This window comes from Carlito syrichta, unplaced genomic scaffold, assembly GCF_000164805.1.
Source record: "Carlito syrichta isolate Samal-C Ts95f unplaced genomic scaffold, Tarsius_syrichta-2.0.1 Scaffold138451, whole genome shotgun sequence".
NCBI classification, from domain to species: Eukaryota; Metazoa; Chordata; class Mammalia; order Primates; family Tarsiidae; genus Carlito; species Carlito syrichta.
This window is the reverse complement of record NW_007082547.1, coordinates 435,953-460,278: the sequence shown is the minus strand read 5'-3', so window position 1 is coordinate 460,278 and position 24,326 is coordinate 435,953. Positions and strand designations below refer to the sequence as shown.

The 24,326-nt window shown below is 38.8% G+C and overlaps 1 protein-coding gene across 1 annotated transcript in view; it reads left to right on the top strand.

Annotated features, from left to right (window-relative positions):
* Window positions 1-21,185, top strand: part of SEPT2 (septin 2) — a 29,807-nt gene extending 8,622 nt beyond the window's left edge. The window contains exons 2-12 of the mRNA XM_021708468.1: window positions 1,441-1,468; window positions 2,860-2,980; window positions 7,061-7,147; window positions 8,425-8,548; window positions 9,529-9,663; window positions 9,829-9,946; window positions 14,215-14,316; window positions 14,703-14,848; window positions 18,837-18,920; window positions 20,119-20,176; window positions 21,066-21,185. Of these exons, the coding sequence (XP_021564143.1) occupies window positions 1,460-1,468; window positions 2,860-2,980; window positions 7,061-7,147; window positions 8,425-8,548; window positions 9,529-9,663; window positions 9,829-9,946; window positions 14,215-14,316; window positions 14,703-14,848; window positions 18,837-18,920; window positions 20,119-20,176; window positions 21,066-21,167 (1,086 nt within the window). The 5' untranslated portion in view covers window positions 1,441-1,459 and the 3' untranslated portion in view covers window positions 21,168-21,185. The remainder of the gene's footprint in view (window positions 1-1,440; window positions 1,469-2,859; window positions 2,981-7,060; window positions 7,148-8,424; window positions 8,549-9,528; window positions 9,664-9,828; window positions 9,947-14,214; window positions 14,317-14,702; window positions 14,849-18,836; window positions 18,921-20,118; window positions 20,177-21,065) is intronic.
* The last annotated feature ends 3,141 nt before the right edge of the window (window positions 21,186-24,326 follow it).

Here is a 24,326-nt window from a genome sequence, read left to right as displayed (position 1 = left end):
CCTGGGAGGTAGAAGTGGGAAGATTATTTGAGGCCAGGAATTTGAGGCTGCAGTGAACTGTGGTCATGCCACCGTACTCCAGTCTGGATGACAGAACAAAACTCTGGCTCAAAGTAAAAAAATTTTTCAAAGGGGCCAGGCATGGTGGCTCACACCTATAATGCCAGCACTTTGGGAGACTTTAGGTGAGAGAATCACCTGAGCCTACGGGTTGAGACCAGTCTGGGCAACTTGGTGAGACATCATCTCTACAATAAATTTTTTAAAAAAATTAGCCGGGCATGGTGGTGTGTGCCTGTAGTTCCAGCTACTTGGAAGACTGAGGTAGAAGAAAGGCCTGAGCCCAGTAGGTCGAGGCTGAGGTGGCCGTGAGCAGGGTTCCACTGTACTCCAACCTGGATGACAGAGTGAGACTACAACTCAGAAAAACCACTTTTTTTAAATGTGAAAAAATTCCACATATTTCTAAAACTTTTGTCATACTTTTCAAACCCTCAGATAGATGCCTTTGTCAGTTTTCTTTTACTCATAAATGTAGTTCACACTGTACCCTGTGTGGTAGTGTCAAAATCTAGTTCTCAGGTATCTAGGAATCTTCAACAGATGGCGGACATACTCAGGTTACAGTGGCCTGCATGACGTCCCTTTCTCCCTGAAAGTTTTCAAAGAAAGAAGGGAAATTATGTAATTCTAGAGGTCAGGGAAGTTTGTCTTTTCCTCCCATTGCGTTCCTAGCTCATGCAAAAAAAGTTTGAGTATTGTTGAAAATATGGAATGTAAATATGTGTACATATGTATATACAGTCGGTTTTATAATGAGAGATGATTGTTTCACCATTCCTGGGGAAGTATTTGAGGTAATTGAGAAGCTCCACAAGTGAAACAGAAACTCTTTACGCTGTCACCTAAAATAATCAAAAGACTCAGGATCCAGTTGAAAGAGTTTATCCAAGTACAAAGCGTGGGGGCTGCTGTCTAGGGGGTAAAGCTACACTAAAAAATGTTGATCAGTGTTCCTATGTGGGGAAAAATAAGGATCATTTATATAAGCAAAACTGACACGCTGAACAGATTTTACGTTTTCCATACAAAGGCTAACATACAGTTTTGTATGACTACTTCTAAGGGCATTATTTGGCATTCTTTTGTAAAGAGGTAACAGTCACAGGGGTCTGTATTTTCATTCATTTAGTCTAAATTTGAATAAAGAATAGGGAGTCTGGCTAATGTATAACATCTCAACACAGAAGTCAGAAAGAGGAAAAACAGTCATGTTCCATGAGTCAGTTTTCAGGGCTTAACTTTTCCCTTTGGCATAATACATTTGGAAGTTCCTGGAATTTTACTTTCTTTTTATATTGCCTGTTTGTAAGTCAATTCATGTTGTTCAATATGTGTGGATATACATATATAGATATCTGTGTTTTTTTTTTTCAACAGACTAGAAACTTCACAAAAGATGTCTAAGGTAAGATCACACTTCATGTGTCTGCGGTATGAGGAGAAACTGCTTTATGTTTCAGACTGTTTACAGTCAAAATTTATGATTTATTATTTTTATTACAACTCATCTGTTTGATTCATTAAAACAAAGAGTTCTCATTTAATTGTCATCCTAAAAGCTTTTTAAGCTTTCTCTTTTTTCAGGCTTCTGTTTTCTTTATCAACAGACCTTTTCGCCTCCTTAAGCCAGTCAGATAATTTAAAATTCTGATAATTTATTATGATGAAATTGATGGGGCTCTTAGACTCGATAAATTGGTTTAGATCAGTCCTTGCAAATTAGCCCTGAGATAAATTAATTCTAAAGAACATAAACTGAGAAAAGCAGAACCTGTAGTTAAAATGGCAAGATTATTATTTCTCTGTCTTTTATTTTCAAGTGATGGGTGTTCATTACTATCCAGTATAAAATCATCATACCAATTTTTTCTTTTTATACAAATATTAGTGTGAAAAACAAACAAGAAAAATTAGCTGTTATTCTACCACTAAGAAATAACCACTGTTATATATATTCTTTTTACACCTCTGTGTGCATGTGAACATAACATTTACAAAATGTAATCCTGAAGAAATACAATTTTATGTCTTCTTTTTTCCAGTTAAGCCCATTGATAATATTTTTTAAATTTTCTGATTTTTTCAGTCTGCCACTGCCTAGATTCTTTTACTTTTGTTATTCTTTTTAATTTTTTGCTTTTTTAAAAATGTTATTCTGTTTTGCTATTTATCACACCTCTGCCTTTTCTCTTGTCAGATATCCTTCTGTCAAGGAGTATTGATGCATCAGTGTAGTCAGCTGTGATGATCACATTCTTGGTCTTTTCTTTCTTGGTCTTAGAAGCTAGATACTCAGTATCCCACCCTTAATTGGCCTGCCTCACCTTTGGTGAAGCTCTGTTCTGTAGAGCTAGGAGTATAGCAAGAGAGATGTCTTTTTCATGGATACTTTTCAGAAATGCATTACACCTGATATCTGGTTGAAGCTATTCTTTAGCCAAGAGTGTTGAATGAAATCACTGGCAGTACTTTGTAAACTTGATTGATTTTCCTGGAACTCCATAGACAGTTTCTCAAATCAAAATTTGCAGTTGCACTAAGATGAATTAAGCATGTATCTTTGATGTATTGCTAAATTGCTGAAAAGAATACTGATTAACAAAATGTTAATTTTAGGTCAGCCTATATAACTAGGGAATTATACTAGATTAGTTTTTCTTCTTTTAATGATTTTAAGTGGATCATTTGTGGGAACTACTGATAAGTATGATACATTTGTCACAAGTGTAACTGATTATATCTTAAAAGCAACTGCTAAGGTGTTTATTAGCTCTTTCTTTTTTAAATCTCATTTAGCAACAACCAACTCAGTTTATAAATCCAGAGACTCCTGGCTATGTTGGATTTGCAAATCTTCCTAATCAAGTTCACCGAAAATCAGTGAAAAAAGGTTTTGAGTTCACACTGATGGTGGTTGGTAAGATATTAATTTATAGTATCAAATTTATTTAGTAGATATTTCCTCTTTCTATCCTCTGGAGTATAAATAGTATAATGTATAAAGTAAGAGGGAAATTTCTTTGATGGCAGAATCAATTTGGAAATTTGAAAATATACATATTCTTTAGAAAATATTGCTCAGGAGTAAAATTACCATTTTTCTGTCATTTCGTTATTTATATGTAGTGAGTTTTTACTCATTGCAGCAGGTAGGCTTCAAAATGGCCTCCAATGTTTCTTGCCTGCTGATACATGATATTTTATAGTTCCCTCCCACACTGAATAGAACTTACCTATGTAGCCAGTAGGACATCGTAGAAATGAAGGTGTGTTATTTCCAAGACTAGGTCATAAAAGACATTGTGGCTCCTACCTTGCCTTTTCTTGAATTACTCACTCTGAAGAAAGCCAGCTGCCATGTTGAAAGTGTTAGGTTCGGAGGGAAGCAGCACTCACCTACCCCCATCTACCCTTCCACACACCTACCCCCTCCCTCTCTGCCCATCTGCCCCAAACCCCCAAACCCCCAAACCCATATCTCGCTTGAAACCTTCCGGAACCTGCCGCCAGCTGCTGAGAAGGGCCAGACAGGGACTTTCCAACCCACGCCAGATGCAACGCTTCCAGCCCACGCCGGATGCGACGCTTTGTCTCCCTGCTTCGCTGCCGCCCCCGACACCCTCCCGAATACACTACACTTAAAAAACCCAAGCCGCCCCTCCTTGGGCACGACTCCCCTGGCCCATCTTCCTGGACTATGGGACCTCACCCAGGAGTTTCTCCCCCAATAAACACTCGATTTATACCGGTCCTTTGTCCTGTGCCTCCTTCGGTCTCTCCAAACGTTACAGAAGGGACACTTCAAGCAACCTTTTAGGGAAATCCCCCAGGCAAGGAAGCAAAGCCTACCAATGGCTATGTAAGTGACCCAATTCAGACACACCCTCCAGTTCCTGGTAAGATTTCTGATGAATGGATGACTACCATTCTAGCTGACTATATTGACTATATTGGTATATTGACTATAACCTCATGAGAGACTCTGTACCAGAATCACCTTCTTAAAGCACTCCCAAATTCTTCACCCAAAAGAATCTGAGAGAGAATGTGTGGTTGTTTTTTGTTTTTTGTTTTTGAGTTGGAGTCTCACTCTGTCGCCCAGACTGGAGTGCAGTGGCCGCTCCCGACTACCGCATCCTCGACCTGCTGGGCTCCGGTGATCCTTCCGTCTCAGCCTTCGGAGTAGCTGGAACTAGAGGCGTTGCGCTACCACGCCCGGCTAATTTTTAAAAAATTTTTATTGTAGAGATGAGGTCTCGCCAAGTTGCCCAGGCGGGTCTCAAACCTGCGGGGTTATTATAAGTCTCTAAGTTTTACAGTAATTGTTACATATTAACAGATAGTTAAATTTTAGTGATGGACTTCCCAGGCTCCAAAACTGTAAGAAATAAATTTCTATTTTAAGTTACCTAGTCTATGGTATTCTGTCATAGAAATACAAAATGGAGTAAGATAAACTTTTTTGTCATGAATTACTAGTAGACTAGCCAGGCACCTATAACCCAGGGCTTCCAAAGACGAGGCTGGAGGATTGCTTGAGGCCAGAGGAGTTTGAGACCTGCCTGGGCAACATAGCAAGACTTTGTCTTTCTAAAAAAAAAATTTTTTTTTTAAGTTATTGATAGCCAGGCATAGTGACAAGTGTCTATAGTCCTAGCTACTTAGGAGGCTGAGGTGGGAGGATCACTTGAGCCTACAAGGCTAAGGCGGCAATGAGCCATGATCACACCACTGCACTCCATCCTGGGCATCAGAGCAAGATAGTGTCTCTAAAAATAATAATTATAATAACACTGTCAATCAGCACAACCCAACTGGCATATAAAAAGCACTGTACTGAACAACTGCTGCAGAATATCATCTTTTCAAGTACTCAGAGCATTCACCACAGATACTTATTGCATGATGAGCCATTAAAAATCCTCAATAAATAAAAGATTGAGATCATATGTGAGAGGGGACCCCCCCAGAAATTGGAGTTATCTTTTGGAGGGTGGGCCCCTTGAATTACAGGCTTCCCCTGCTAGATAGGTGTTCCAGGAACCCATGTGCATTTATGTACCAGCTAGCATTGTGAGAGACTGTTCGGCTTCGGTGATTTTTTTTTTTTTTTTAGCTTCTTTCAAGGCATTTGCTCATTTCATGATGGGTGACTTTCGAGCATACCTGTCCACCCCTGAGTGTTCAGCAGTTTTTGACCAAAAACAGCTTGACCCCTGTGCTCCATCCTCCCTATTCATCTGATCTCACCACATCTAAATTTGTTTTCCCTGATGAAAAAAGTCCTCAAAGGGAAATGTTTTGCCAGTGTGGAAGAGGTGAAACAAAAACGGTGGCAGCACTAAAATGCATCAAAAATGACACATTCAAAATGTTTTGAGCAGTGAAAAAAGCATCCCAGTAGATGTATTGCATCAGAGTATTTCAAAGGTGACTGAACTTTAAACATGTAAGAATAAATACACAATTTTTTGTAAGTACCAGTTTTTATAAATACCAGTCCCCCTTCATAGAGTATGTTCAGTGACCACAAGAGATACTGAAACTGGAGAATAATAAAGACAACATATCAAAATTTGTGATATGAAACTTAATCATACCTAAATTGTATGGTTTTAAATGTTAACTAGAAAAGAGGAAAGGTTAGATTCAGCCATAAAGTTTCTACCTTATACCTGAAAATAAAGAGCAAACCAAACTCATCATAAGCAGAGGAAAGAAAATAATAAAATAATAAAGCAGTGGAATAGGAAATAAATAATAGAAATAGAAAGCTAGATTGGTAAAACTTGCTTAAGCAAACAAAAAGGTACAAATTAATATCATGAATGAAAAAGAGGTCATGACTATACATTCTGGAGTCATTCAGCAGATAATAGAGGAATAGTATAAACAACTTGATATCAATAAATGAATGAAATAGAAATTGGAAATATTTTGAGGATGTGCTGCACATATTCACAAGTGGCTTGATTTTGCTGGGTGCAGTTTTCTGTGATCACCTAGTTTCTCACCAATGAAATCGCATATGTGAAATTTGTGTTATTCTAACATTGCTTCCAAATACAGCAATCCCATTGGGACAGATTCTTATTTTCATTTTTTTTTTTTTTTTTTTTTTTTTGAGTTGAAGTCTCACTCTGTCGCCCGGACTGGAGTGCAGTGGCCGCTCTCGGCCACCGCAGCCTTAACCTGCTGGGCTCTGGTGATTCTTCCGCCTCAGCCTTCCAAGTAGCCAGAATTACAGGCATGCACTACCACGCCCGGCTGATTTTTTGATTTATTGTAGAGATGAGGTCTCGCTGCCTGGGCGGGTCTCGAACCCGCAGGCTCAGGCAATCCACTCACCTCAGCCTCCCAAAGGCGCAGGATTAGGATTACAGGCTGAGCCACTGAGCCCGGCTCTCATTTTTAAAATATGTGTTACAGCAGAGCTGACTAAACAAATGGAGTTTGTCACTGGAATGCATGGTTTAACATTCGGAAATCTGTGTCCTTCACCAAACTGCATGCCCTTATCCTCTTGTTCACCTGTTCTCACAGCTGGGGGAGCACGAGTATTGTTGACACTATTGGGAAGATGTGTTCAGTTTTCTGAAAATGTGATAAGTGTAATGACTAGCAAAACTTATTGAAAACCTACTTTGCCTTCTGTTTGTCAGAAAATAAAGTCCAACCTCTAAAATACATTCCTGATACTTGTGAAAAGATAATATTGTGTTTCTGATCATACTGTGTACAAGCTCTGGGTTCCCACAGACCTAGATTCAAACTGTGACCCTGGTCTAGATAACTCTGACCTTGGACAAGTGACTGACCTTTCTTGAGCATCTATTTTCTCCTGCGGGACGGGTATTAATCAGTACCTAATAATCATTGTATGGAATGCACAGTGATATTAGGGTATTTACCCAATACCAGGCCTTGCATAAACACTCAACAGATTTAACTGTGTCATATGGATACAGTCATGACAGAGTTTTCATTTTCATTTAAGGTGAATCAGGTCTAGGAAAGTCGACTCTCATAAACAGCCTATTCCTGACTGACCTCTACCCAGAAAGAATCATACCTGGAGCTGCAGGTAAAAAAGTTCCTATGTTATTTTAAGTGTATTAGAAAGTTGCTAGAGTGTATAATTAATATTTTATGCCTTAGCCCTGTATTTTGTTTATTCTCATTGTGTTTGAACACAACACAAGGAACATCACTTAGGTGGGGAAGGTGTGCTGCACGTGAGGTCCTTAGATCTTGGTTGTAGACTTTTTTTTTGACATGTATCCATGGATGTATCCTTCCTGCGTTTGTTTCTTTGTAAAATGTAATACATAGTTTCTGCCTATATTGCACATTTGATGAGAAGATCAACTGAGAATGTTTTCAATCATTAAAAATGCTGCATAAATAGAAGATTACTAGGAATAGCTGTTAACTGACTAATCCGTCTACTGCCTGAGCGTCCCTATTGAGTGTGAATTAAGCACACATAGTCAAACTAAGACCTAGGCTGCCACAAGGACATGTAGCCCTTCAGGAATATTTTTTAATTCATTTCTTAAATTGATAAATAAATTATTTCCTTTTTTTTTCCCCTTTTTTTGAGTTGGAGTTTCTTTCTGTCATCCAGGCTAGAGCTCAATGGCACGCTCACAGCCACCTCAGCCTCGGCCTGCTGGCTCAGGTAATCCTTCTGCCTCAGCCTTCCAAGTATCTGGAACTACAGGTGTGCACACCCACACCCAGCTAATTTTTTGATTTATTGTAGAGACGAGGTCTTACCAAGTTGCCCAGGCTGGTCTCAGACCCCCCGGCTCAGACAGTCCTCTTGCTTCAGCCTATTAAGAGTGTAAAATATTGTCATTTTTAACTTTCCCTAGCAGCACATTAATCTGAGCTTTGACAGTTCCTTTTCTGGCTACTCTGGGATCATTTTTATACAATCCTTGTGGTATCTCTGGAGAACTTACTGCAGAGAAGTAGTGAATTGCCAAGTCATTTTTTGTAGAGATTTTTTTTTTTTTTTTTTTTGAGTTGGAGTTTCACTCTGCCCAGACTGGAGTGCAGTGGCGCTCCCAGTCACTGCAGCCTCGACCTGCTGGACTCCGGCGATCCTTCTGCCTCAGCCTTCCAAGTAGCTGGAACTACAGGCACGCGCTACTACACCCGGCTGGTTTTTTGATTTATTGTAGAGATATGGTCCCGCCAAGTTACCCAGGCAGGTCTCGAACCTGCGGGCTCAGGCAATCTACTCACCTCAGCCTCCCAAGGCATGTAGAGATGTTAATAACAGGAAACTTTTTTCCTCTTTGTGTACCGCTTTATCTTAAGTTTCATTCTCTATTAAGTTTGTTTCTTTTCTAGAGAAAATTGAAAGAACTGTCCAAATTGAGGCTTCAACTGTTGAAATTGAAGAGCGAGGGGTCAAGCTACGCCTGACAGTGGTAGACACCCCTGGCTATGGTGATGCCATCAACTGCAGGGATTGGTATGCACCCCCCCGGGCAGTGCCCCACAAGTGCCCAGCGTGCTCTGCATTTTTATAGTTATTTATTTTAATGTACTTAACTTTATAGATAGTGTTAATGAGTAGTTATTAGCTTTGGGATAGCTTTATATAATAAATCAGTGAGACAATTTAAAGTACATTAAATACGGACTTTTTAAATAATTAAAGGAATTTTATAGAGAATGAGTGTGTTTTCTATAAGCACTATAGTGAAATCTGAGATTGCAAAGCCAGTCATCCATATACTGCTAGTATAAATGAAACATCTTGATTTGAACTGTGACCAGTGGACAAAATATCATAGTATATCCTTTCCATATGTGAGGAAATGAAACCTATTAGAGAATTGTTTGAGCCATAGTGACTAAATGACTGCTCTTTGGCATCATTTTCGCAAATAAGGAAATCAAGAATTGGAACATAGAGCAGTCTGTCACCTGTACTATGTAGAGAACACTACTTGTACAAATTCCCTCCTAGTTGTAATCCCATCAGCACAAAACATCAGCTTTCTAGTACTAGATGAAAAAAGAGAAGAAAAGAAAGGTCCTTTGCTTTTCCTCCTGCATCAGAAATTTCTCCCTTTTTATGTGTGCATGTGCTATTTTACATCTCAGATAAACCTGTTCTTGACCTGTGTCTTCTGCTGCCACCCTGTTCCTCTGTTCCTCTTCATAGTCATACTCCTTGAAAGAACTGGCAACCCTGTCTTTACTGTCTTTCAGGTGCTCCGTAGCCCATTCCAATTGGGCTTTTGCCTCCCAGCACTTAGGGAAAGTTATGCTTGGCACAGTTTCCAAAAGCATCCATTTTGCTAAATCTAGGAGTTAGTCTTCTGTTCTCATCTTAAAAATGCATTATATATATTTGATGAGAGATGGGAAAAAAACTTGTTTTCTCTTTGAACTCAGGGACTGCCTGTCTTATATTCCATAATTGTTCTTGTTTATTTCTCTCAGTTTTAAGACAATTATCTCCTATATTGATGAGCAGTTTGAACGATACCTGCATGACGAGAGTGGCTTGAACAGGCGACACATCATTGATAACAGGGTGCACTGTTGCTTTTACTTTATTTCACCTTTTGGACATGGGTAAGTAATTGTTTATCTTGGAGACCTTTAGTACATGGGTTTGCAAGTTTTCCCCAAACTGTATATTTTAATATAAGGATTAAGATAATTTTGAGAGAGAGAAATATTTTGTGTGATCTCCCTATTACTTTCCTAAATATGTGACACTTCTAAAATTATTTTTAGACTTAAGCCCTTAGATGTCGCGTTTATGAAGGCAATACACAATAAGGTGAATATTGTGCCTGTCATTGCAAAAGCTGACACTCTCACTCTGAAGGAACGGGAGCGGTTGAAGAAAAGGGTGAGTGAGGCTGACCTCCTGATCCTCTCTTAGGTGACTGAGAACCAGCTACCTGGGAGGATAAAGGGGGACTGTGTCTGCAAACTTTTCAGTCTGTGCAGGTGTGGGGAAGCAGGCCTGGAGAAGTAATCCTGCATTTTGGTGGTGGTTTTCAAGGAACATCTAATACTTGTAATTATTTTTAAATATTTTGCCGTCATGAAGTTATCACATTTCCATTCTTTAAATTCTTCCTAGATTAAAAGTACCCTCAGTGAGTAACAGGTGGCTAAGCACAAGATTTCATAATGTGTTAGGTGAATGACTCAAATGTGGACATGTGATCTCTCCATGAAGTTTTATTATTATTTTACCTAAATACTACAAATGATCCATTTAATGATGTATCTAAGTAGAATAGTTCCCTGAGTTTTGTTTGTGAAGGTGTCACATTGCAATTGTCAGCCAGCTGATGCATCTCTCACCCCCTAGCAGCTCCTGCTCTGCAGACCTGTGATGCCCCCATTTTAGTGCCCTCTTCTGTGTATTTCTGTGAAACCTCATTGACTCTGCTTTATATTTTTTAAAAATTGTTTGCCTTTGTTTCTTTTTTTAAACTTTTAATTTTGAAATAATTACAGATTCACAGCAAGTTGCTTAGCTGTAGTATAAAGTCAGCTTTTTCTGATTGAATGCTCTTTAAGAAAGTCTAAACAACTTGCATATGCTAAACTCTGAAAATGAGAATTTCTAGCCAGGCACAGTGGTGGACTGAGGTAGGAAGATTACTTGAGCCCAGAAGTTCAAAGCCAGCCTGGGCAACATAGCAAGACCCTGTCTCTAAAAAATATTTTTTAAATAAAGAAAAGGACTCGTATGATTACTCATAGAAAGAACAACTGTTACCAGTAAAGTGTATATCTTTCTGGAACATGGTCTACTTATTTTTTGTTTTTACAGAATTGGATCGTATCATTTGATTTTTCAATTTAAAAATATATTTAAACCTCATATATAGCTCAACCATAATTCTTCTTGGATGCACAGTACTTCACTTTATGAATATATTATAACTTGGCCAATTTCCTATTGATGAATATTTGGCATATTTTTTGCTTTGTGCTGGCCCTTATTTATCTGACCAAATTTCCTGTTACTTTGCCCCTTGTTTCTTTTTGGTAGTGATGTCCTCTGCCTGGAAAATTCTTCTCCCATACATCTACCTGGGCAGCTCTCTCATTTCGCCCTTCATCAGTCTAACCTAGAACACATGATTTTATATCCCATTGCTCCGCTGCACTTCCCCACTCATAGTACTTCCAACACACTACATAAAGTATTTCTTCAGTGTATTTCTTGGCTTCTCCTCACCCTTATTCTGTGGTCCTAAGACCAGGAATCTTTATATTCCCGTAGTTCAGAATAGTGCCTGGCACATAGTAAACTCTCAGTAATGTTTGTTGCATGATGATTGTGTCTTTTTTGTTGTTGTTGAGTAATTGAACATTGATTGGTACACATCAATTTTCTCATAACTGTAAGCCAGACTAATTCTTTTTTTTTGAGTTGGGATCTCATTCTGTCACCCAGGCTGGAGTGCAGTGGCACAATCACAGTTACCACAGCTTTGACCTATAGGGCTTAGGCAATCCTTCCAAGTAGCTGGGGCTACAGGTGCATGCCACCACCCCTGGCTGATTTTTTATTTTTTGTAGAGATAACTCCTGGGCTTAAACAGTGCTCTTGCCTCAGCCTCCCAAAGTGCTGGAATTACAGGCATGAGCCACTGTGCCCAGTGTGTCTCATTTTAATTTGCATTTCTTTATTGCTTGTGCATGTGTGTGTGTGTGTGTCCTGGTGTTTAATACTAGTTTGTATTTTATCTCAAATTGTAGGCCCTTGGCCCTCTCTTTATTGCTTTTTTGTTGACTTAACAGATATTCTTTTTATTTATAGACATTGACTATCATGGTTGCAAATGATTTCTCCTAGTTTGACTTTTGTGTTTTTACATTTTTCTTGGTGTCTTTTGCCATACCAAAGTTTTCAAACTGTGTGTAGTTATATTTGTCAGCTTTTTCTTTCAAGTCCCTGCTGGGCTTTTAGGAAGTATTCCATTAGAAGAATCCCTGAAAGCTTAAATACTTTTAAATTTGACAATAAGCACTTTACCAATTTCCACTTCAGGGAACTTTACCTTTTATATACTGTTACATTAAATTTTGTTTAGGTAGAGGAAAGGGGATGTCAGAGTTAGAATGCTGTAATTCTAATCTTTGATCCTGTATCCATATCCTTAGCACTTGACAAATTCTGAGATGAATTGGAATATTTCTAGCATTTACCCCTTCCTTCTTAGGCCTCTCTTTATCTAGTTTATCTGGTTTCTTCCTTTATGCCTTCCATGTTGCTCATTATGCCTTATCTAAGAGAACTCCTTGCCTTCTTCCAGACTCTTGCTTCCCACCAGCCTCTCCTTTGTTTCAGTCAAATACTTCTGGTAGTTGTTATCTACCCTCCACAATCCTTTTCACCCTGGCTTTGCTTATTCAACTGCAGCTGTTCTATCATTAGCTTGGCCAACAGTTCAATCCTCAGACCTGGGCCTCACCTGTGGGATTTGCATGATTGGCAGTTTTGCTCCTGAAACTTCCCCTCCTTGTTCTCTCAGCCGCTATGTTTGATTTGCTGTCTGCCTGTTTTAATTCCTTCCTTCTTTCCTGATTCTTGATCCCTGGAGATCAACATTCTTTAATAATTATTTGGAGCACAACATTTCTGTGGCTTCTCCTTTTCCCTTCCAAGTATTTTATGTCTTCATGTGAACCACATGTGCAAACAGGAGTCCTTTTGCCCACTAATGAACTTTTGTCCTCCTAACTTCCATGTCTCTTTATAGTCTGACAATTTTTGCAGTCACCCAAATTGAGAAATGTATAATTTTTAAAATTTCATCACTTTCTTATTCCTCTGATTTTAAATAGTCAACTTATTAAATGTTATTTAAATCTCTTTCCAGAATATAAGCTCTGTCTTTTTGAGGCCAGCGTATGACAAAAGATGGGGTCAGCATGGGTAGATAATAGGCCAGGAAAGAAGCTCTGAGCTGAGGGCAGGACAGCAAGTTCATGCTTAAATGCTCAATTTTTCCCAAGGATGAGCTACTTCCTCCCATTTAGGAATAAGGATTTAGGAAAATATGAAAGATTGGGGCTACAGAATAAAGGATATAAGAAGGAAGACCTTTTCTGGAGTTCTAAATTAGTATGGACATTGTGCTGAGACCAAGTCTTTGATCATGCAAGGCCCTAAAGGTCACATTAAGGATTTTCATTCTTATAACCAGAGAGCAGATCCAGTGCAGAGTCTGAGGTTGGGATGTTTTCTGTTCTCTTTGCTTTTGTTCTCTCTTCCCTGGATGGCCCAAGTCTCAGGGTGAGAGCAAGCAGAGCTCCAGCCTGCCTGGCGCCTGATAAAGTGCTCAGCACAAAGTGGGCATTTGGGGGCTGGGTTTTTAATTGGTTGACTAATGAATGGCTGCTTATTTCAACTCTAGCCCAGTTTTTCCTCTCTTCTTGGCTTCCTTGCACTCTATTGCCTGGTTGATAGTTCAGATTGTGAAATTTCCTGCTGGCTCTTTGCTCGTCCCTGCCCTGGTGTTCAAGGAACCCTCTACTTTGTAACCCCAGGTTTTGTTCCCTTATTCAACAAAATATTTTAGATTCCAACTTTTGAAATTTATTATTCCTAAAACACATTCCATGCGTCCTTTCTTCTGGGCCTTGATACGGTTTTGTTGTTGTTTTTCACATCTAGTATGCCTTTCCCTCCTCTCTATTTATAAGACTCCTGCCTTTTCTCCAGGGACTTTTCATGCCTATAACTTCTCTTTAGCATTTGTCCTTCTTGAGACTGTTTGTGCTATGATTTTCATTTGAGCTGTTGTGTTGGGTCTATGGCTAATTTTCCTAGTGCTTTGTACATCGAAGGTGGCAGTGGTGGTGGTATTATTCTAGACAGAGGATCCCTCAAAACTCTAGTATAAGTAACCTTTTTAGCACTTTTAAGTAATTCTTCCCCCTTGGGCTCCCTAAATGGTGGTATTACAGGCATGAGCCACCACACCCAGCTGGCATTTTTATAAAATCAATTGAAAATAACTTTAGTAGTTAGTTTGCTTCTTTATTAACATTTGGATGATTCTGATATATTTCTTATGTGATACATTAGACTTGGCTAAAATAACATGTAGTTTGCCAAAATTGATACTAGTTTTGTCATTCTTTCAGATTCTGGATGAAATTGAAGAACATAACATCAAAATCTATCACTTACCTGATGCAGAATCCGATGAAGATGAAGATTTCAAAGAGCAGACTAGACTTCTCAAGGTAAGAACTGACTTCAAGTGCGCAATATAAATAACCTGTTTCCTATGTCCATGCATTTAAAACACAAAAGTTGGCAAAAGACCAAGTTCTAGAAGGCTTGGCCTCTGACAGACTGGAAAGGTTTGGTTACAGTAGTATTTTTGCTTTAAATATATTTTGACATAGTGACCACCTAAGACTTGGAGATTTTATTGCAATTTTAACTTGTTTTCATACAGTTTGTCCCATGTGTAAAATATCTGACATTTCCCAGGAAAATGTTGGATACTCCTAGCTTTCTAATTAAATTTTGTAGTAAACAGTGATGTGCTAAGTCTCTGCTGATGTTCTTGTGTTTCCAGTGAACACTGGAGTTTAGAACCAGTCTGTCCTGTGTGTCTTTCTAGGCCAGCATCCCATTCTCTGTGGTTGGATCCAATCAGTTGATTGAAGCCAAAGGCAAGAAGGTCAGAGGCCGCCTCTACCCGTGGGGTGTTGTGGAGGTGGAGAACCCAGAACACAATGACTTTCTGAAGCTGAGAACCATGCTCATGTAAGACATTCCATGTGTTCCCTCTGGCAGAGCTTGGCATGAAGAATAATAGTGTTACACGGCCCCAAGACAGTTGCAGCCAGCAGCTCCATTGTCATCTTCAGTGCTTTCTCACAGCACTAAGGTAGCCATAGGGCCACCACAGCTTGGTTCTGAGGACCCTCACACAGGGACTTTCTGTGACACTACTGAACATGCTCTTCCTGCTGTGGCTTGTATCGCCTCTCCTTCATGTTTTCTTTTTTTTTCTTTCTTTCTTTTTTTTTTTGAGTTGGAGTCTCACTCTGTCGCCCAGACTGGAGTGCAGTGGCCACTCCCGGCCACCGCAGCCTCGACCTATTGGGCTCCAGTGATCCATCCGCCTCAGCCTTCCAAGTAGCCGGAATTACAGGCGCACGCTACCACGCCCGGCTGATTTTTTTATTTATTGTAGAGATGAGGTCTTGCTGCCCAGGCGGGTCTCGAACCCGCGGGCTCAGGCAATCCACTCACCTCAGCCTCCCAAGGTGCGGGATTACAGGCTGAGCCACCGAGCCCGGCTTCCTTCCTGCTTTCTATGATATCAGGTCTTTGACACTAAAAGGAGCCTAGACCTAAACTGTGGTTTGAGAGTTCCCCAGCCCTGGTGAGGTTCTGCAGGTTCCAAGGAGCTACTCAAAGCCCAACTACATGTAGTACCCTGGCTCATCAGCCTGAGACCTGGTTAGCCTTGAGATTAAGAGTCTTCCATTTGTTTTTAACAGCTATGACAGATCTGACTACAAACATACCTTTTTTCCTTTAAAAATAAATTTCATACACGATGGAATATTATGCAGCCATAAGGAAAAACAAAATTATGAACTGTGCAGCAACTTGGATGGAATTAGAGTTTATAATACTCAGTGATTTATTACAGAACTAAAGATCTGAGTACTACATGTACTCACTCATAAGTGGACCCTGAACATTTATCATAACTGTAAGAAAGGGATTGGCAGTAATGGGACACTGCCAGGGGATGGAAGAGGAAGCACATAATATCAATAAGGGTACCAAACCTTACCTGTATAATCACCTCTTATGCATCTAACCCTGGGTTGTACCCATCTTTAAAATAAAAAATAATTAAAAATATCAGAGACAATAAATACATACATTTCACATATAGTAACATGCATGCATTACTTTTATTCTTGAATAAAGAGACAGAAAGAGTATGGTTTAAATAATCTAGGAAACCATTCAGATATCCCCTCTTGGGGGACATAAAGAGATTCTACAGGACAAACTTAAGCATAAATTTTTCAAAAACATATGTTTCCTTGAAGATATTATACATGAGCTGGCATTACATAGAGAATGTGTGAAGTACTTTTCACAGTAGTGCCAACACTTCTTTGTAACAGAAGGAAGTGATAAAGGGCATTTGTGTAAGAAAAGCAGTTGTGAGTATACCCTTTGTATCATAATATAACTTGAAAGATAAGCAAATTAATATAGCTTTAAAGAGATTTTCAAAGCTGAAGGTAGGTTGTATTGAAGTATCGAATGGCACAGATCGAATGTATCTGTCTGCACTAAGAAATTAAAGAACGAGTATCATCTATAACACACAATCCAAATAAGCCTACCAAATGGGGTATATGCATTTATGTACTAGCTGACTCAAAAACAGGGTATCTTTTTTAGTACTTCCCTACTGTGGCACCATAACAGCTGAAAACATCATTTGACCTGATTTTCCAGTAAGCACCATAATTTCTTTACATTTATATAAAAAGTTGTTGGAAAAAGTTCCCAATGCAGCAGGATATCACGTTTACTGACAGATATTACACTAGTATTGTCCTAGCAGAAGAGCTACTAAAGATGAAATGTCATCTTACTGGTATAATCAAAGTCAACCAAAAGGTTATACCAGCACAAATCAAAAAGCCAAAGTTTCTAATGAAAAAAAAAAGTAGCGCATAGGAAAAATTATCTTAGCTTCTTGCATGGAAGGACAAAAGGATCGTTACAATTCTCAGCTGTTGGATTCATGCAGAAATGAAATCTACCACAAGAACATTATGTGGTAGGAATATTATGTTAGTCAAAAAGTCTGAAATGATCCTAAAATATTGCAAGTATGAGTAGTGTGGATCATACAAATCAATATGCTTCAACGTTGTTTTTTGTGAAAATCTTTAAAATGATGGAGGAAATTATTCTTCTGGGGGCTAGAAATATACGTTACTACTATATACTGTACCAAGCATTAAAAAAAAAAAAAAGACAATGAAAAACCTGTGTCCCATTTGAAATTTGTCAAGCTTCTGATCAATAAGTTGAGAAGTGGTTTTCGGGAATCACGAGTGCATCCTTCCACATCATTTTCAAACAACAGACTAGACAATAAATTACATATTATTAATGAAGGGGGAAGAAAATGAGACTGCATTGTTTGCTCGAATAGAAAAACACCAGGTAGAAGACGTCAACCAAATTACTATTGAACTACATGTATCAATGAACCTGCACTGCATGTCAGTGACTGTTTCACACATTAACTACTAACACACGTTAGAAAAATATAAGATAAAACTTTGAAGAAAAAAAACTTTTGATTTGTTTTGTCATAAGTTCCTCAATGTCCAAAATTCCATTATAAGCCAAATATTATTGCAATAAAATAATTGGTTCCAACTCTATACTATGTAATGTGAAGTGATTTGATTTTCATTATTTTGCTAAGTGTGGTCAAGTTGCTTGTAGGTGATCCACGAGATAGATGTCTCTGAGGGCAAAGGGTTAATATCTTGATTAGCTGAAAATTGCTGTATATGCCACATGTCTCACTTAGTTTAGCAATTTTTAGTGAATTAAAATCAGTAAGATGTTACTGTCCAAGCTTTATCAAATGTAACTTAATGATTGTGAAAGAAGTTAAAGTGCACTCTCAGCTGGGCTCAGTGGCTCAGCCTGTAATCCCGTGCCTTTGGGAGACTGAGGTGAGTGGATTGTCTGAGCCTGTGGGTTCGAGACCCGCCTGGGCAGCAAGACCTCATCTCTACAATAAATCAAAAATCAGTTGGGCGTGGTAGCGTGCACCTGTAGTTCCAGCTACTTGGAAGGCTGAGGCGGAAGGATCACCGGAGCCCAGCAGGTCTGGGAGCGGCCACTGCACTGCAGTCTGGGCGACAGAGTGAGACTCCAACTCAAAAAAAAAAAAGTGCACTCTCCAGGGCTGCATCCTTGGCTGTTACAATCCCTGTTGTTGGAGGGGGTATAGATGCTGAAGGTGGTTTTCAGTGTCTCCTACTTTAGTGTTAGTTGAGTGTTTCCCAAACTGAGGGAGAATGTGCTGTTCCTTTACCATCTCAATCCATTTTCTAGGATCCTGAGTAAACAGAATTGTATTTATGTTTACTTATTCTCATAAGTATTTGAATACTTATGCTTAAGTATTTGAATAAACTGGGCAATTAAAACCATGTTTTAAAAGATGAATAGAAGGTTCAAAATTTTGTTTCTCTTGGATCCAAAATGTTAGTTATTAGTCTTTCCCTTTATAGTCTTCTCCATAGCTTAAGCTAATTAACTCTAAGAGTAATAAGCAAAATTTTAAGCTTAAGAAGTCATGAATATATGAACTTTTTAGAAAAGTGTTCTGTTTCAGATGTTGATAACCTTAAAATCTCCTAAAATCTGTCTGTCTCCCTCTAGTGGTGATGGCCTCACACAGGGATGGCAGTCCCCCTGGCAAAAATTCTTTGGAAACCGCTCAATCCAGTCCCATGGGGTGTGTTTGTGTGTCATTTGTTATGGGAGCAAGGGAGATCTGTGCCTCACTAGACACTAGACATTTCCACAACTGCACTCTTTATCCTGAAGTCTCAGCAACTTTCTGTACAATTTACCAAGTAATTTTTAGTAACTGATGTTTCTTCTGTATACTTGTTCTGTTGTTTTTTCCCCATGAAAATGGCATATGCATGTGATAATTTTGGTGCATTCCTTTTTTCAGTACCCATATGCAGGATCTCCAAGAGGTAACCCAGGACCTTCACTATGAAAACTTCCGTTCTGAGAGGCTCAAGAGAGGTGGCAGGTTGTCATGCTATCCACCCTCCTCTGTACTGTCCCCTGAATCATATTGTTTCCTCTCTGTGTGTCCAACTCGATCTTCTTGACCACTAAGCAGCATGGTTTGGTTTCTTTCTTAAAAGTTAATATAAAAGATCTGCTACTAATTTAACAAGTTACTCTATTTTAACCTTTTAAAGAAAAGATAGATTTCATAATGTGCTCATAAAAACATGTTTAGATGGAAGAACCAGAAGCTTATACTGGATACTTCTTCCGAAGCATCGTTCAATGTAAATGAGGAAAAACTTACTTGTCATCAAGAAACTGCTGTGCCCTGGTTAAGGGTGAGCCCAGGGTGAGTGGCTTCTGAACAGCCAGTGGCCAGCAGAGCAGCAGCTCTGTTCCTCATAGACTCTTGCAGCCACCTTCAACTCAATTTTTTATTATTCTGAAACATTTTAAATGAGATCTGTATTTGTGACCTCAGTTTGTATCTAATAAAACCACATTTCTGCTTAGCATTGAGATTCATGAACAATAAGTGATATAGATCACTTATTAAAACTTTTCTGTATCATAGTTCATTAAAATCCTCATATTTTATTTTAATAATTTGGTGGACTTGTGGATACATATGAGGTACACAGTGAAGTCTGATTTATTGTTATTAATTTGGGGAAAAGACATTAAGAAAGGTTTTAAAGGCAGCAAGAATATTCTACTCTCAGGAAGTGGAACAGGTGCTGGCTCTGAGACTAGGATCAGTGTGCTCTGAAGAGCCAAGCTGACTGGTGTGCTTTGGGAGGCCTCCCTTCACCCTTGCTCAACTGGGCTTTGTTCATGCATTCAGATCCTGCTCCTTCTTTGAGGGTAATGATTTTATCCGTGTTCATAAAGAATAACTTACCTTCAACTAAGAGTATTCTTTAGATAATACCTGTTATTTTTTGACTCAATAGAGACAAAGTGTCATCACTCCAGCCTAGAGTAAGAAAAGTCTCTTGAATGTCTCATTTTGTGTTGTTTGTCCTTTTTTCAATCATTCTGTTCCCTTTTTATTGATAATGTCTTTAATTTTTAAAATGCTAAAACAATTTTTATATATGAATTTTATTAATAGTTTCTCACAGTTCTAAAGTAGAATTTTTCTTTGAGAATCTATAATCAGAACTAACTATAATAGTCATAATATTGTAATTGCAATTTCTTTCCATTCTTAGGAAAGTGGAGAACGAGGACATGAATAAAGACCAGATCTTGCTGGAAAAGGAAGCAGAGGTAAGTAGAAAAGTACTACGGTGGTTTGGTTTACATCCAGAAATATTATGTGTAACTAACTTGTTATAGTTTTTCTTGCTAGATTTTTTTGTGGAATGTAACTTTTATTATTATATATAGATTTATGTATAATAACATGCATGTATAATATACACAATGCTTCACATTTAACTAAGATGTGGAAACAATTTAATAACGTGACTGATTTTTTGTAAGTATATCAAAAGTTTGGAAATGTACTCTGTCATAAAGGTGGCATTCAGATCTGCTAGAGTTGTGAAATACAAACATTATTTAGTAAATAATATCATAATGGGCCAACCTTTTGTAAACAAAAAGAAAATACCTTTTTGGTCAAATTCTTTTACAATTGATCACATACTTGAATGTCACAAACAAATACACAGCTACCTGAAGAAAATTTGGGTGACTATTTTATACTACTTCCTAGAGGCCTTTCTGAACACATACAAGCCATATGATAAAAACTGGTAAGGGGAGATGGAGTAACCTTTATTATTTTTATTGTTAGGCTCTCATTGCCCTCCAGAAAAGCTGAAGTCATTCCCAGTCCCCTTAATTCACGTCCCTCACTGTCATCAGTCTCTTTCCTACCTTTCCAGTTAAAAAAAAATCTCAGATTGTCTTGTCTTATTTTGATTATTGTTTCGTTTACTGAAAATTTCTTTCTTATTTGATTTGCATATTCTTATCATTTAGTTGGTTTTCTGTTTAGTTGTTCTTTATTGATTTATAAGAATTATTTTGTCTTGTCTTGGGGAAAACACAAAAGCTAAGGTTTTAAGAATTACAGAACACCCATAAATTATGATCAAAGACAACAAACCATGAAGACCAATAATGTGTTCAATATGCACTGTGTTCTTAGCTTCGCCGCATGCAAGAGATGATCGCAAGGATGCAGGCACAGATGCAGATGCAGATGCAGGGCGGGGATGGCGACAGCGGGGCTCTCGGGCACCACGTGTAAGGTGATGTGCACATACCAGTAAGTCAGAGAGACAGACCCTGGGGCTCATGGGCTCCACATGTAAGGTGATATGTACATATCTATAAGTTAAACAGATCCCAGGCTTCATGGGTATCGCATGTAAGGAGATATGCACATATTAATAAATCAGAGAGGCCCTGGTATCCATTTCCTGGAAAACAGGCAGTTGTTACTAAACAAATATTATCTCAATTTGAATATGATAGGCTTCCTTTCCTTAAATCTTATTAATATTTTGCATTTATGAAGGTGTCATTTACTATATCACAAACCTTAAAGGAGAAGGGATTGCTCCTAAGAAACAGAAGCCACTACTTTGCCACCTACTTTCTAGAAAAGATTTTTTTAATATTTGTCTAAACTTACAAACATGATAAACATGAGAAGGAAAATTATATATTAAAATACTTGTATTAGTCGTACAGTTGGAAATTTATGTATTAATACTAAAAACGTCTCTTTAAAGAGAATAAAAATGTGTTACTAAAACAACTTGTGCAGATTAGTAGTAAAGATGCCACAAAGGGGAAGAATTGTGCCAGGTAGATAAGGGTGCTCTTGATGGAGACTACTGACCTTCAGTTCCTTGAGATAGCTCTGCTCTGAATGACAGTAATTAGTGAATATCATAGATATCTGACTTGGTGTACCCTGGCCTCCCTGCTTGAAAGGAGTCTGCAGACACAGGAACTCAGGACTAGGAAAAGGCGAATGTCTGCTTCCCTGTATCTTGTGGAAGGGCAGGCGTTCAGAGCTGTCTGGATGCCACTCCCATTGCCTCCCAGAGGAAAGGAATGAAAAAGTCAGATAAAGACCTGAGAGTCCAAAGGAGAGTGCATTCACTTGGAGCTGGGCTGAAGGCAAACAAACCTCATGCAAGAGATATGATTAGGGCTTGAAAGAGAGTTTGAGTTGGCAGAGATCTGAAGAGGAAAAGCTGAGAATTAGGGCAGTGACTTGAGGCCTAATCAACACACATGGCAGGGTGGATTAGGCGGAAGGCAGGGAGTTCAGAGGCCTCCACAACAGGTGGACAGGTGGTTAAGGAAGACCTAGAGTGACATACTGGGGCATTAGTCACCAAACCCTTGTGCAGCTTATTGGGAAAAGTGTTTGTTATAAAGTACAATACACTTTAGCTCCAAGGGTCCAAGTTGGTTGCTTTCCTTTCAGCATCACATCGATATCTTAGAATAGTATCTTGAGAGTATGTACTGAGTTCAAACTTTGCCAATAAGGAAATTAATGCTGCTGCAAGAGTTTAAAATTATTTGCTCTTGGCTATATAACTAGTTAAAAGATGGCCTCCTAACTCCAGAGGCTTATCCTGCATGACCAGGTTTGGCATCTGTCTGGGAAAGTGGTAAGTGATTGGTACAGTGGAAAGAAACAAGGACTCCTTAGGGGTGGAACTCCTTTGAGACAGGAGGAACTGATAGATGTATGCTCATCTATCTTGCATCTTTTTAAAACTTTGTGGAATTAAGCATTTTAGACACATAAAGTTAATTTTTTTCTGTCTACTTTTTAGTCTTGTAGTACTTCCAGTTTCCAAGAGCCTCATAAGTGCATTTTGATTTAGTTAACTCTGTGATCATATGATCCTCTCCCTTTGCTCAATTTATGCCCTTTGTTGAGAATAAAAGTAGTACTGTTGACCATCAAAGCAGAAAACATTGGCAGGCATGATAGCACACACCTGTAATCCCACTGCTTTGAAAAGACAGGGTGGGAGGATCACTTGAGGCCAGGGGTTTGAGATCAGCCTGGGCAACATAGGGAGAGTCCCTCCTTTAAAAAATCTTGTAAATTAGCTAGGCATGGTGGCGTGCACTTGTAGTTGACTCCAGCTACTTGGGAGGTTGAGGCAGGAGGATCACTTGAGCCCAGGAGTTCAAGGCTGCAGTGAGCTATGATCACACTGCTGCACTTCAGCCTGGGTAACAGAGCAAGACCCCGACTCTGAAAAGGAAAAAAGGAAAGGGGAAAAAAAGTGGCAGACATTGCCTAATTCTCATTTAAGTGTATTTCGTTTTGTTTTTCCAGAAAACACTTTCCTGGATAAATAAGAAAACATTCCAGATGCGTAAGAGATCATTGGGAAAGTGGCCATCCATGTTTCACAGTACCTGTGCCTGAGAATTAAATTTTTTTAAACTTCTGATTTTTTTGTATGAAGTACTTTTAACATGTCTTTTATTGCTATATTATGTTACACTCTATATTTTATGAGGTGAACTTTCATTTTCATTTTCTTCCTCCCTAACTAACCACTAATGTTAGAATTGATTTCCAAGAATCAGTCAGCATGTATAGTTAATATTGAATTTCTTTAGTTTAGCTGGCCTAACTGACTAATCATTGATCAACACTCTTGATTTGCATTTAGAACATTCAGATTTACCCAGAATGTTCCTGAGTGGTGGAGGACCAGTACTAAGTGATATAGAAAGATGTGCTGACATGGTGCAAGGCCATTTGCTTACCATGTCACACCACGTGGAGACTCTTGCTTTTATGTTTGTGCACAACACCTAAAACCAGTTTTGCTGCTATAATTGAATACTGTTAATTCATCTACACATTACTCTGCTAACCAAATAAAACAATAGAATTGCCTAATGAGATATAAGTTTATACTTAAATAGCTTTTTTGAAACAGGGCTTTGAGAGATGAATTTAAAAGAAATCTCTGGATTCTAATGCTAGGTCATTTTTAAAACCGCTATGCAAAGACTCACCAAAAGCCACTCTTTGTAGTGTTCTCCACTAATACTGTGCTACAGAGAGAAAGTAGCTTTGAGCTCCAATTTTCATATTGCAACTAAGATTCTTACCTAGACACTGAAAGTCAGTATTTTTACTCAACTAAATTAAAAATAATTTTTAAAGGAAAATTAACAATTGAACTGTTCAGAAACCAACCTTTTTTTTTTTTTTTTTTGAGTTGGAGTCTCACTCAGTCGCCCAGACTGGAGTGCAGTGGCTGCTCCCGGCCACCGCAGCCTCGACCTGCTGGGCTCCGGCAATCCTTCCACCTCAGCCTTCCGAGTAGCCGGAATTACAGACATGTGCTACCACGCCCGGCTGAGTTTTTGATTTATTGTAGAGATGAGGTCTCGCTGCCCAGGCGGGTCT